At 38.9% G+C, this 14,515-nt stretch overlaps 1 protein-coding gene across 2 annotated transcripts in view; it reads left to right on the top strand.

Annotated features, from left to right (window-relative positions):
- Positions 1-14,515, top strand: part of LOC126094613 (phosphatidylinositol 4-phosphate 3-kinase C2 domain-containing subunit alpha-like) — a 243,258-nt gene that overhangs the window by 115,996 nt on the left and 112,747 nt on the right. For both annotated transcript variants that reach the window (XM_049909092.1, XM_049909091.1), the window contains exons 20-21: positions 4,786-4,915; positions 12,137-12,292. In XM_049909092.1, the coding sequence (XP_049765049.1) occupies positions 4,786-4,915; positions 12,137-12,292 (286 nt within the window). The remainder of the gene's footprint in view (positions 1-4,785; positions 4,916-12,136; positions 12,293-14,515) is intronic.

The raw sequence follows: 14,515 nt of genomic DNA, 5'->3' as shown, positions 1-14,515 counted from the left end.
GGAATGTCAGATCCCTTAATCGGGCAGGTAGGTTAGAAAATTTAAAAAGGGAAATGGATAGGTTAAAGTTAGATATAGTGGGAACTAGGGAAGTTCGGTGGCAGGAGGAACAAGACTTTTGGTCAGGTGAATACAGTGTTATAAATACAAAATCAAATAAGGGTAATGCAGGAGTAGATTTAATAATGAACAAAAAAATAGGAGTACGGGTAAGCTACTACGAACAGCGTAGTGAACGCATTGTTGTGGCCAAGATAGACACGAAGCCCACGCCTACTACAGTAGTACAAGTTTATATGCCAACTAGCTCTGCAGATGATGAAGAAATTGAGGAAATGTATGATGAGATAAAAGAAATTATTCAGGTAGTGAAGGGAGACGAAAATTTAATAGTCATGAGTGACTGGAATTCGACAGTAGGAAAAGGAAGAGAAGGAAACATAGTAGGTGAATATGGATTGGGGGAAAGAGATGAAAGAGGGAGCCGGCTGGTAGAATTTTGCACAGAGCATAACTTAATCATAGCAAACACTTGGTTCAAGAATCATGAAAGAAGGTTGTATACATGGAAGAACCCTGGAAATTCTAAAAGGTTTCAGATAGATTATATAATGGTAAGACAGAGATTTAGGAACCAGATTTTAAATTGTAAGACATTTCCAGGGGCACATGTGGACTCTGACCTCCAGGGGCAGATGTGGACTCTGACCACAATCTATTGGTTATGAACTGTAGATTAAAACTGAAGAAACTGCTAAAAGGTGGGAATTTAAGGAGATGGGACCTGGATAAACTGAAAGAACCAGAGGTTGTACAGAGTTTCAGGGAGAGCATAAGGGAACAATTGACAGGAATGGGGGAAAGAAATACAGTAGAAGAAGAATGGGTAGCTTTGAGGAATGAAATAGTGAAGGCAGCAGAGGATCAAGCAGGTAAAAAGACGAGGGCTAGTAGAAATCCTTGGGTAACAGAAGAGATACTGAATTTACTTGATGAAAGGAGAAAATACAAAAATGCAGTGACACAGGCAAAAAGGAATACAAACGTTTCAAAAATGATATCGACAGGAAGTGCAAAATGGCTAAGCAGGGATGGCTAGAGGACAAATGTAAGGATGTAGAGGCTTATCTCAAGAGGGGTAAGATAGATAGTGCCTACAGGAAGATTAAAGAGACCTTTGGAGAAAAGAGAACCACTTGCATGATTATCAAGAGCTCAGATGGAAACCCAGTTCTAAGCAAAGAAGGGAAAGCAGAAAGGTGGAAGGAGTATATAGAGGGTCTATACAGGGGCAATGTTCTTGAAGACAATATTATGGAAATGGAAGAGGAGGTAGATGAAGATGAAATGGGAGATATGATACTGCGTGAAGAGTTTGACAGAGCACTGAAAGACCTAAGTCAAAACAAGGCCCCAAGAGTAGACAACATTCCATTAGAACTACTGACAGCCTTGGGGGAGCCAGGCCTAACAAAACTCTACCATCTGGTGAGTAAGATGTATGAGACAGGCGAAATTCCCTCAGACTTCAAGAAGAATGTAGTAATTCCAATCCCAAAGAAAGCAGGTGTTGACAGATGTGAAAATTACCGAACTATTAGTTTAATAAGTCACAGCTGCAAAATACTAACATGAATTCTTTACAGATGAATGGAAAAACTGGTAGAAGCTGGCCTCGGGGAAGATCAGTTTGGATTCCGTAGAAATGTTGGAACACGTGAGGCAATACTGAACCTACGACTTATCTTAGAAGCTAGATTAAGGAAAGGCAAACCTACATTTCTAGCATTTGTAGACTTAGAGAAAGTGTTTGATAATGTTGACTGGAATACTCTCTTTCAAATTCTGAAGGTGGCAGGGGTAAAATACAGGGAGCAGAAGGCTATTTACAATTTGTACAGAAACCAGATGGCAGTTACAAGAGTCGAGCGGCATGAAAGGGAAGCAACGGTTCGGAAAGGAGTGAGACAGGGTTGTAGTCTCCCCCCGATGTTATTCAATCTGTATATTGATCAAGCAGTGAAGGAAACAAAAGAAAAATTCGGAGTAGGTATTAAAATCCATGGAGAAGAAACAAAAACTTTGAGGTTTGCCGATGACATTGTAATTCTATCAGAGACAGCAAAGGACTTGGAAGAGCAGTTGAACGGAATGGACAGTATCTTGAAAGGAGGGTATAAGATGAACATCAACAAAAGCAAAACGAGGATAATGGAATGTAGTCGAATTAAGTCGGGTGATGCTGAGGGAATTAGATTAGGAAATGAGACATTTAATGTAGTAAAGGAGTTTTGCTATTTGGGGAGCAAAATAACTGATGATGGTCGAAGTAGAGAGAATATAAAATGTAGACTGGCAATGGCAAGGAAAGTGTTTCTGAAGAAGAGAAATTTGTTAACATCGAGTATAGATTTAAGTGTCAGGAAGTCGTTTCTGAAAGTATTTGTATGGAGTGTAGCCATGTATGGAAGTGAAGCATGGACGATAAATAGTTTAGACAAGAAGAGAATAGAAGCTTTCGAAATGTGGTGCTACAGAAGAATGCTGAAGATTAGATGGGTAGATCACATAACTAATGAGGAGGTATTGAACAGAATTGAGGAAAAGAGAAGTTTGTGGCACAACTTGACTAGAAGAAGGGATCGGTTGGTTGGACATGTTCTGAGGCATCAAAGGATCACCAATTTGGTACTGGAGGGCAGCGTGGAGGGTAAAAATTGTAGAGGGAGACCATGAGATGAATACACTAAGCAGATTCAGAAGGATGTGGGCTGCGGTAGGTACTGGGAGATGAAGAAACTTGCACAGGATAGAGTAGCATGGAGAGCTGCATCAAACCAGTCTCAGGACTGAAGACCACAACGACAACAACAACAACAACAACAACAACAACAACAACATTTGTTCAGAGTGCGATTTGGCACCATTCTCGGCTCTCCACTGACCCAGGAAAATGGCATTTCACAGGGTTCCGTACCAAGTGTCCTTCTTATCCTCCCCACTATTAATGGGATTGTGGCCTCTGCCAGACTGTTGGTCACCCCTGTTCTGTATGTGGATGATTTCTATGTTTGGGCTAGCTCCCACTCGGTGGCCTCTGCAGAACGACAGCTTCAGGGGGCCATCCGGAGTGCTTTCACGTGGACACTCACACAGTTTTCAGTTCTCTTCCTTTAAGTTGAGGATGGTGCTTTTCTGTTACCGTACTATGGTCCATCCTGATCCAAAGTTCTACTTCAACACCCAACACCTGATATTCATCACTTGAAGGTTTGTCGTTTCTGTAAACGCTATGTCCTTCACTTCCTTGGCCATACCTCATGGAGCATGAATTGGGCATTAATTCTCTCTCGTCTGAACTACCGTTGTCAAGCTTATATGGGTCAGCTGTCCCTTCCAAGCTGCTCCTCTTGGACCCTGTTCTCCATCATGGTATCCATTTAGCCACCAGCGCCTTTCACAAGAGCCCTGTCGATAGTCTTCTGATTGATGCTGGTATCCCTCCCCTTTAGGTTTGGCTGTCCCAGCTCCTGGTTTTCTGTGCCCTGACTGTCCGTTCTTTCCCTGCTCATCCCTCCTATTTTACTTTTTTGCTGCTTGAGGCCATTGCCTGCCCACTGCCCACTCTCGTGTGGTTTTTTCAGTTGCGCTCCACCTCATTTCTCAACCACTAGATTTGAAAAAAAATAAAATATTTGATCAGATGAACACCCACAACCGAGGAACATATTTATAGAATAAAAATCTGCTTCAGTTGCCAACTGCGGCAGACGATGCATTTTGTAGCCCTTACATTGGAAAGTCATCTGCAAAAATTGCACTAGTTCTCTGTAAACTCAGCATCAAGTGTGTTTTCTGTCCGCAGCCAAAGGCAAAACCTTTAGTGGTGGACTCTGCGAAAGATAACCTGAGACTCCTAAAACTGTTAGTCTACAGTACTTTATCCCAGTTCAGGAAAATTTATGCAGGTTGGACAATCCATAATGTACAGGAGAGATCAACAGAACACAGTAGCTGATATGGGGGACCCACCCTCACTGAAGGGTGTTGGACAGATTTTGGAGCTCCATAGGGAAACAGCATCCTGGGCCGGAAAAAAATCCAGTGCACACTCGGTATGTGTGCCGGGGGCCACATACAAAATCACACACGGGATTTAAGAATTAACCTATACAAAGAACAGAAAAAGCTAAAAACATAAATTGCTGCTCTGTTGGTACATCACAGGCATCAGCTAGATACTAAATATGTGGAGAAAAATGGTCACTGGCGATTCCGAACAAATAAATGACAACTGCGTAGTCAAGGATGGGACTTAAGTCTGACCCATCTCAAAACCCAACACCATTGAGTCCAAAGGACCCCTTTTGTACTGTGCCATGCCACACAACACCAACTGAAGACATGAGAAGATACAACAAAGACATACTATGACTTTTGATCAGGTGAAGCTCCTTTCAGTCTGCCTCACCAACAGAGCCACATGTAGCCACTTAAGGCCAGAGATACACAGCTCAACACAGTTACATACTGTACATGAATAAGCCATTCAGTCATCAGCCATGCCTGAGAATACCTTCAAATCAGCATGCCAAAATATTTTACTGTATGGTCAATGCCACCCAACTGAATATCAAAGAACAGTTTCAATAGCAGTTTTAGTTATGAAAAAGCCATGCATTGTTTGTTATTGTGCATTCTTCAACATCTAATATTCTGCTGGCTGTGTTATAATTGTATCAAATATTTGTTATTGGATTATCACATTAGACATCATTTTTACAGGTTGGGGATGACTTGCAGCAAGACATGCTCACCATTCAGATGGTTCGTATCATGAACAAATTGTGGCTAAAGGAAGGATTGGATCTGAAAATGGTGACATTCTCATGTGTTCCTACAGGTCACAAGAGAGGTAATAAATTTTGCCTGAATGAAGTAGAATGATTTTCTTTCTCATGGATATCCTGAAAGTGCCAAGTTGCCAACTTATCAACATTTTCATCACGAAAATTGGATGTAGAAGTTGCATACCTTAGATGTTCGATGATCAATAACAAATTACTTCCAGTTCAGACTCTTATCAATATAAAAGTTTATATTGTAGAACTTACTACTTCATTTATTGATTTACTCATGTGCACTATTTTTAATTGTATGATGAGGGCTTGTGTTGTAAGAGTTGCATTTCTGGTGTTTTATCAAAGTTCAGAAACAGTGCATTTCCAGGGTACCAGTTAAAAATTTTTTAAGAAAATTTTATTTACATTTTTGGGTGTTGAAATTGTTCTGTTAGGGTTAATTAAAATTCTTGCATTGTCAGCAGAGGAAACTATTTCTTCTTCTTGGATATGTGATAGCAAATCATTTACATATTTGAACTCCTTTCGGATATTCCGCTGGATGGTCTCATACTGGTGGCATGATATTTTGGCAAGCTGCCTTGTTGGCTAATTCATTTTGGAATTACATTGTCAAAGAATTTGTAGAGATCTAACTATACAATGAACTTAAAAATAAAGACAGAAGTTTCCTACTTGTGATGTTTAGAGCCCATCCTTAAGCACACTCACAACACAACAGCAGCCTGTGGGTGACCAAAAAGCTGAGACAATTCCACATAGAGATGCCTCCTCCCCATCAACAGTGTCCTGATGTTAGTAATGGCTGCACAGACACTGAAGATGGCAGCTGGTTTTCTGGCGGTGAACTTCTCCCACAACCACATCACCAGAACTGTGCCTGGGCACTACTGGTCTGTGACTAACAGGTGGAGGGATTGGATATAATGACAGCATCCAGCAGGGGATAAGTCATTATCAGTGCCACCCGAGGATAGCAACAAGTAAGCTTCCAAAATATCACATCATTTGGATGATGCTACCCTGCTGAATACCTAGAAGAGTCCAAAATTATCATATGCCGGGAATATCTAAAAAGCAAACAGATGATTTGTACATGGTGAATTGCCTAAAACTTTCATCACAGATATTGTGGAAATGGAAAGTGCTATTGATGTGAGGTTTTCACAGATGGGATTGGTAGTTGGGGGCTTGTACTGTTAGCCAATAAATGGAGTGTAATAGTAATTAGAAAGCGTATTTTTTATGCAAACATAAACTTTTTTAAATGGAACAATGCTTATTGACATTAACAAATTAAAAGCAGGGTAAATTAGAATGTCATTGATGCTTCTTACAGTATTCTAGTGTGAGTAATGTATGAGATATCATATTTTGAAAAGCTTACACACTATCACTTGTACAACACCTGTGATAGCACACACTAAAGAACAGCACAAGTGCATACATTAATTATGTGGATTCTGATCAGTAACAAGACAATTTTCCATCACATGTTGTTTCAAAATGACCACTGGCAGTGGTAATACGTGCTTTGTCTTGTATGGAATGACTGCTGCATATGTGCTAGCATCTCATGCAGTAGCCACCAGACAGATTGCGGGAGGCGCACATCGGCACGGCGCGTCACGGACGGTAGTTGCCGCAAGTAGAGTCCCGTCCACCAGAGGGCACGCGAGAATTCGAATGCGACCTCTGCCGGCGTAACAACAACAACAACAACAACTCAGGCAGCACGGGCCGTACCCAGTCAGTTAACATCGGGCCTGCCTAGGACTCAGTCCCGGTCTATGCTAAGTGAAGTGCTACGTAAACGTGAACAGTGTTACTACATCTCAGCAGAGATGTCCAAGTAGGCTGCAGTAATACATCATTGCATACCATTGGGTGTAGGTGGTATATCCCTATAGAAAGCATCTTTTAGAAAAAATCTACAGGCATCAAATCAGGAGAACAGGTTGGCTGAGGTACAAGTGCTCTGCGCCCAGTCCAACAATTTGGAAACAATGCAAGAAGACATGCTGTAATACTACGTGCACTGTGGGCTGGACAGCCATCATGTTGGTACCATGGCTTCCTCTAGTCTGCAGAGGAATGTCTTCTAGCATCCATGGAAGATGATCTGTTAGAAGGCAATGATACTTGTGGGTGTTCAGTGTTGTGTTTCTGAAACACAGGCCTATGAACTGATGATTCACTATCCCACACATGTTGACATTCCACCTGAGGAAGCCATTGGGGATTGTTAGCAGACTAATAGAGCATGTTTTGATTGTTTATCTGGTCCTGATTGATAAATTTAGCCTCATCACCAAACAAGAAACACGATACATCTGGAGTATCATGCCTTAATGCCCATATACAGAAATTAACTTGATTTCATAATTGTTTACATGCAGCTCTTGATGGAGAGAGATGCGACAGGGATGGAACCTGTGTCGATGGAGGATGCATACAACACTTGCCTGATTCATGCCACTTCCTCGCGCAATTGCATGTGAGCTAATGTGCAGATCAGCTGCAAAAGCAGCAAGAACACTAATTTCATCCTCCTTTGTCATAACTTGTTTCGTACTGTCATGTTGTCTAGATGTTACACTACTGCTTTCACATAAATGGTTGAAGAGGTTTTAAATAATTGCCAAGATGGTTGTTGTCTTCTGGGATATCTTTCTGCGAACACCGTACAAAAATGAACTGAGTTCTTCCTACACTCTCCACATACTATGAACATGAACATGTTGGCTTTTTCTGCAGTGGTAAATCCCATTGTACACTCATGACATACTGCTTGGACTGTCACACTGACTGGCTAAAAAGTCACAGTGCACTCAGGGTATACACAAGCACTTCGTAAGCAAACATAACAACATCACACCTAATAGCTATGTAGGTTGAATGCCACAAAGAAGTGCTGGTGTGGAAACTTTTCAAAATACAATATCTCATCGACTACTCACACTAGAATCCTGCAAAAAACATCACTGACGTTCTGATTTACCCTACTTTTAGTTTGTTAGTGTCAAGAGGCTTTGTTCCATTTAAAAAAAGAATGTGTTTTCACAAGAAATAACTTCTAAGTTTATTGGTTAACAGTAAGAGCCCCTGACTACCAATCCGTTTTGTGAAAACCGTACATCAATAGCACTTCTCTTTTCCGCATTATTTGCAGTGCAAGTTTTAGGTGATTCACTCTCTATATAACAAAAAAATAACAGACCAATATCCATCCCTGTGGTATACCTATAATGATTTTTCCCCTATTCTGAAGATCCTGTTTCATTGTGTACATTCTCTGGGTGTCTTAATGTGACACTCTGCATCCTTTTAGTTAGATGCGATGTAAACCAGTTACCATCAAGATCTCTGATATGGTGCCATAATATTTGAAGTTATCTTGGAGATTACTATGAACTGCACAGTTAGATGCTTTTGACAAGTCACAGAAAGTACCTGTTGGCAGTCCTTCATCATTTAAATTTGTGCAATCTGATTCATGAATTGAAAAATTCCATTTTCTTTGGAGATATCCTTTCATGTGCTATGGTTTTTGTGTACATATTCTTTTCCAGTACCATTTGGAGACAAAATAAGCAGTGATACTTCTTGGTAATTATTAAAATCTGTCTTAGGGCTTTTCTTGTAAAGGGGTCTGATGATAATATACTTCTGTCTGTCTTAAATTATACCCAGGATAGAATGTATTGTACAGGGTTATTACAAATGATTTAAGCGATTTCACAGCTCTACAACAACTTTATTATTTGAGATATTTTCAAAATGCTTTGCACACACATACAAAAACTCAGTTTTTTTAGGCATTCACAAATGTTTGACATGTGCTCCTTTAGTGATTCGGCAGACATCAAGCCAATAATCAAGTTCCTCCCACGCTCGGCGCAGCATGTCCCCATCAATGAGTTCGAAAGCATCGTTGATGTGAGCTCGCAGTTCTGGCACGTTTCTTGGTAGAGGAGGTTTAAATACTGAATCTTTCACATAACCCCACAGAAAGAAATCGCATGGGGTTAAGTCAGGAGAGCGTGGAGGCCATGACATGAATTGCTGATCATGATTTCCACCACGACCGATCAATCGGTTTTCCAATCTCCTGTTTAAGAAATGCCGAACATCATGATGGAAGTGCGGTGGAGCACCATCCTGTTGAAAGATGAAGTCGGCGCTGTCGGTCTCCAGTTGTGGCATGAGCCAATTTTCCGCGGGCCACGGGTGAAACTTGCCTGCACGCGTTCAACCGTTTCTTCGCTTACTGCAGGCCGACCCGTTGATTTCCCCTTACAGAAGCATCCAGAAGCTTTAAACTGCGCGTACCATCGCCGAATGGAGTTAGCAGTTGGTGGATCTTGGTTGAACTTCGTCCTGAAGTGTCGTTGCACTGTTATGACTGACTGATGTGAGTGCATTTCAAGCACGACATACGCTTTCTCGGCTCCTGTCGCCATTTTGTCTCACTGCGCTCTCGAGCGCTCTGACGGCAGAAACCTGAAGTGCGGCTTCAGCCGAACAAAACTTTATGAGTTTTTCTACGTATCTGTAGTGTGTCGTGACCATATGTCACTGAATGGAGCAACAGTGAATTTATGAAATCGCTTCAATCATTTGTAATAGCCCTGTATATGTGACTGAGTATATTGCACATATGTGAAGAATAAGATTTTATTAATTTACTTGAGATATTAACAACTTCATGAGATATTTTGCTTTTGAGGGAGTTAATTACATTTATAATTTCATTGGCAGTATGAAGACTAATTATGATTTTGCCTTCATGTACTAGACATTGGTATTGCTTCTTGCATGTATTCTATTGCTTTGTGTGTTGAACTATCCATATCTATCTTCTGATCTACTTCCAGGAAGTGATTACTAATTATTTTGACTAACTGACTGGTTGCATTCTTTTATAACAAAGTTGTCATGTTCCTTAACTGATTTCTCAATTTAATTATTGCCCATGAATAAATAATTTTAACTATCCAAATTATTAATTTCAGACATTATAGAAAGTTTTATTTTTATTTTTTGAACACTTTACGTAAGACAGCAGTCTTTTTTGATTTTTCAATCAGTCCCTTTTCTCTGTTTGTCTTGACCATTTTATGTACGCAAAATACTGATTGTCTGTGTTTAGATTACCTGACTTGTGGCATACCTGCATATAGTTCACTGATTTTTGAAGCAAGTACGAAATTAATCCTTGAGTATTATTGTAATTAATGAATATTTCATTTAGAAAACACAGTTCTACTTGTGAAGACATAAATGATGAAAACATGCACAACTCATTGAGTAACTATGCTTTCGAAACAGGATTTGAGCAGTTAAGTGACACAAATACAGTGAACAAAGTGTGTTTGATAGAGGAAGAAAGTGAAGAAGAGGTGATGTAGAAACTCATTATTGTGCGCATCAAGGCACTGATATGCTTAGAGTATGCACAACAAAATTTGTTTGACTATACTGATGTTTTTGCTCTCTAGAAAATGAGGGACCATGACAGAAAAATTGAATGAAAAAAACAAAAAAAGGAAAAATAAGCTGTTCTTGAAAGTGAATAGAAAACAAGTAATTGTGAAATACTCTGTTTTCAGTTCCCAGTGAGCAGTGCATATGTAATGCAATGAACTTTCTAATGTGACATGTATCATGTTTTGTAAGCTCAGTAATCACCACATTCCTGTGAAATGTGTATTTTGGATGGATTTTTCACATTTCTCAGTAATTTGTACAGTATCTGGTCTGTATTAACCTGGATAATCGGAAACTTTCTGTGCTTTTCATAATACTTATGATTTTACTATACTTCTGACCTGGTATCCTGATCTTAAGTTTTCCTGTTGGTCTACACCCCTCCCATAACTGCTACGTAGTGAAACACCTTCCTACACAACTCATATTCTGATCTAGATCTCAAATTAGTAGTATTAATGGTCTGTTGCATCCTTTTTTTCTCACACAACTGAAATGGGTTCCTCCCTTCAACACACAACAGTCTATATTTATTCTTAATAGAATTATTCAAACTATTCCATTTTCATGAATTGTATTTGCAATTGCAAATATGGACGACTATTAGTTTTATAATGGAATGACAATGATGAAAATTTGTGCCTGATTTCCTGCTTATCATGAGTGGCCGCCTTACCATTTGGCTATCAGAGCATGACTCACAGCCAGACCACAAACTTCCACATGCCGTCTACCACACATCTACACATGGAAGTTTGAGTCTGGCTGTGACTCATGCCCAAATAGCCAAATAGTAAGGCAACCACTTGCGATAAGTGGGAAATCCGGGTTCAAGTCCCGATCGGGTACATATTTTCGTTGTTGTCATTCCATTATATAGCTGATGGTAGTAGTTCATATTCACAATTGCAAACACATTTCGTGTATTCTGTAATTGTTGTAGTCACCTAGGTGCATGTATGCATGCATGCATGCATGCAAAGGAACTTTTCATCATAATTCAGGATAATGCAGGCACTGCATTGTATTACACTCATGTTTGTAAATTAGGCATACCAAAATCAAACCTGTGTTAATTCTTTATATAAACAGTAAGTACTCCAAAATTTAGCCTTTAAACTGAAGTAGAAATGCAAACAAATAAATCCAGACCAAGTTTATCATATATTTATCTTGAACAAATTTAAACATGAGCGTGTGCAGTTTTCCTTGTCTTCTTCATAACTCTTCACTGTCAAATTTTTATCATCACTACATACTTTTAGTTCCTCTATTTCTCACATATCCTATCTCCTAATCATCAGTGTGTGATGTCATGGCTGCCAACTATTAAAGATTATATGTATTTTTAATGGATATATCATCTCAGTTGTGGAATAAAAGGAAGTTACCAAAATTGTGGAAATATACCTCCCAATTTGATGTTTTAAAAATTGTGGAAGATGCTATTTTCATTTTCGTAATCATATGTTCACTGAATTGCTTATAAGCTGTAATATTTCCTTCCTGAGTTCGTAGTAAACCTGTCTATGAATGATTTTGTCACCACAGCCTACTAAGATAGGTTATGCTGAGTGATGATGAATATCCTTCACTCCATGTGTATCAGCTTAAAGTATAGGAATGAAACTTCTTTTTACCCAATAATGTCACAAGGTTCAAGGAATTTGTCAGTTTAAGATTTGATTTATCATCCCTTTTGCTGTTAAATACTGTGAAACACTTGTATTCATTACTGCATCCAATATTCACTTACTTGAAATGCATAACAAAAATATTTACAGGTATGATAGAAATGGTCACAAATGCAGAAACTTTAAGAAAGATACAAGTTGAACTTGGACTTACTGGATCATTCAAAGACCGTCCTATTGCTGAGTGGTTAGCCAAACATAATCCGTCAGCTTTTGAATATGAAAGAGCCGTTGCAAACTTTACAGGTATGTACCATTCTTTTGTTTTATGTCAGTCGTCAGTTATTCTCATCTCCTGTCTCCTTTGTGCATAAATTAGTCAATTTTTGGTACATTACTTTGACTAATTTTGTCAGAATTTGTAGCTTTTAATAGTCTGTTGAAATACTCTCCATATGTGGAACAACACTCTTTAGTTTAGTTAATTGTGGGCATTCCCAAAAGCTTCTTAGCATCTGTTAGCAGCCCAATGCTGTGTTGCAAACAGATATTGTGTTGACCTTTATGGGAATTGCCTGCATTTTTGGTCTTATGTTTTTTTGTTGCATAAAAAGGGTATACCATAACATTATTTGTGTTGTAAATCTGCTTCTTCAGTAACACAGGTTTTATTGTATATTAATTAATACAAACAAAATACATAATGTAATAGATCGTGACACATTCTGAAATGACAAATTGTCTATTGGCTCCTGTCTCAGTTTCTTTGACCAACTTTGGTTTTGATGATTTTTCTGATGTTTTGCCAGCTACTTATGCTGTCAAAACTTCAGAAAATTCATCAAATGAACATGAGCCGAGGGGCCCAAGACAGAAGCCAACAGCAGTTTGTCAACAAGTGGTCACAAAAGCCTTAATGATATTGTTCTTCCTGAACTCTGTCTCTAATGACCCCATTGTCAATGAGACATTAAACCCTAATATTCCTTCCTTCTTCCTGAGCAGAATGGGAACAAAGCCATCATAGCACTGTGGAAATTTACTGAACAAGTCAAACATTTGTGCTGAAGAACACTAAGTTTGTCTGACTGGAAGCATTAAAATATGAACCACTCTCTTTGTAAACACACATGCCATCAGTTCCCACACATATGGCATGACATGCGGTTGGGTGGAGAGCCCATAAAGCATCGCATTAGGAAAATAGTGAGCCAGACATCAGTTGGGGGAGGGGGGGGGGGGGGTGTAATGAGATCCAAATCAGTGTCCAGAAAGCAGCCATCTATCACAAGATGATCATAAAAGCAAGTCCATTGGATGGTATGTGGTACTACAGATTGGTGAGCTAAAACAAACAAGCAAGCAAAGACAGTTTGCGGTTGTCCGCAAATGCGTCATTGTTGTTTACACATGTGACCTGGCACAGGCAGATGTATTACTCTGCACTGCACCTAGCAACCCCGCCAGATTTGTGTATGATTATATCATTTGATCCATGATATGCCCAGCAGCATTACAAAGTGTTTTGACTTATTAATGAACTTTCTATGGGCATTTTGTAAGATAGTGTGAATCTTTTAAAATCTTAAATAAATCATTAATATACCTTATGGTCAATACTTCCATAAATTACAAGGATATCTGGATGTTGAGAGAGCACCTGTGTACAAATTCTGTTCTTAAATACTCGGAGGGTATACTCTTGTAAGAACAAACATTTATAGAATAATATAAGAAAAAAGCAGTGCTTTCTGTTACCCCGTTGTACCTTGAGTTTAAATTTTGTGCTGGGTTATACAAAATGGATTAAAACTTCCACTGGTAATCTTAATAAACTTAAAAAATTGGCCAGATTGTTCTTTCTTCATACTGATCAGTTTATATCTTTTGTACCCTAAGTAATAACTTTCTGATATATTGTTTAGCTAAACTTCGCACATGAATACTATGTATCCTGGTTGTTTTTATATCTTAAATGCGAATATCACCATGACGAAATGTGAAGCACTTCTTAGTCTATTCAAAAACATCATTAGAACTTGTTAAAGCTCTTCAGGGTTACTCATAATAGAGCCTTAAGGTAATGCAATGAACTTCAGTAGTCAGTCAAATGACATAGAAATGGGGTTCTTCGTGGTGTACAATTTGTGGACAGTGCCAAGTGCATATAACAGTATCCCTAAATTCTTCAACAATTTTTGAGGTTTGACTTGTTCTTAGGCTTTTTTTGTCAATATCAAATAATGCTTCATGCAGAATGTATCCACAGTATTTTCTCCTACTACCCACTACCCTACTTTCTCTCCATCCCAGTCTCACTTCAGGAACATTGGCTAACTATTTGTGTGTGTCAAACATATTTAATTAAATTCTGAAAACAAAGATTAGAGACAAATTAATTACCAAATTTTCCTTGGATGATGGGCAGTTTAAACTGCAAAATAAAACAAAAATAAGGAATATGTCATTTAACGAAGTTCTTCCCATTCAATACACACTGTCAGTTATGCCTTGCTTTCATCACAGCAT

The sequence above is a fragment of the Schistocerca cancellata genome, chromosome 8 (genome assembly GCF_023864275.1).
Source record: "Schistocerca cancellata isolate TAMUIC-IGC-003103 chromosome 8, iqSchCanc2.1, whole genome shotgun sequence".
NCBI classification, from domain to species: domain Eukaryota; kingdom Metazoa; phylum Arthropoda; class Insecta; order Orthoptera; family Acrididae; genus Schistocerca; species Schistocerca cancellata.
This window is presented reverse-complemented; position numbering and strand designations above follow the sequence as displayed.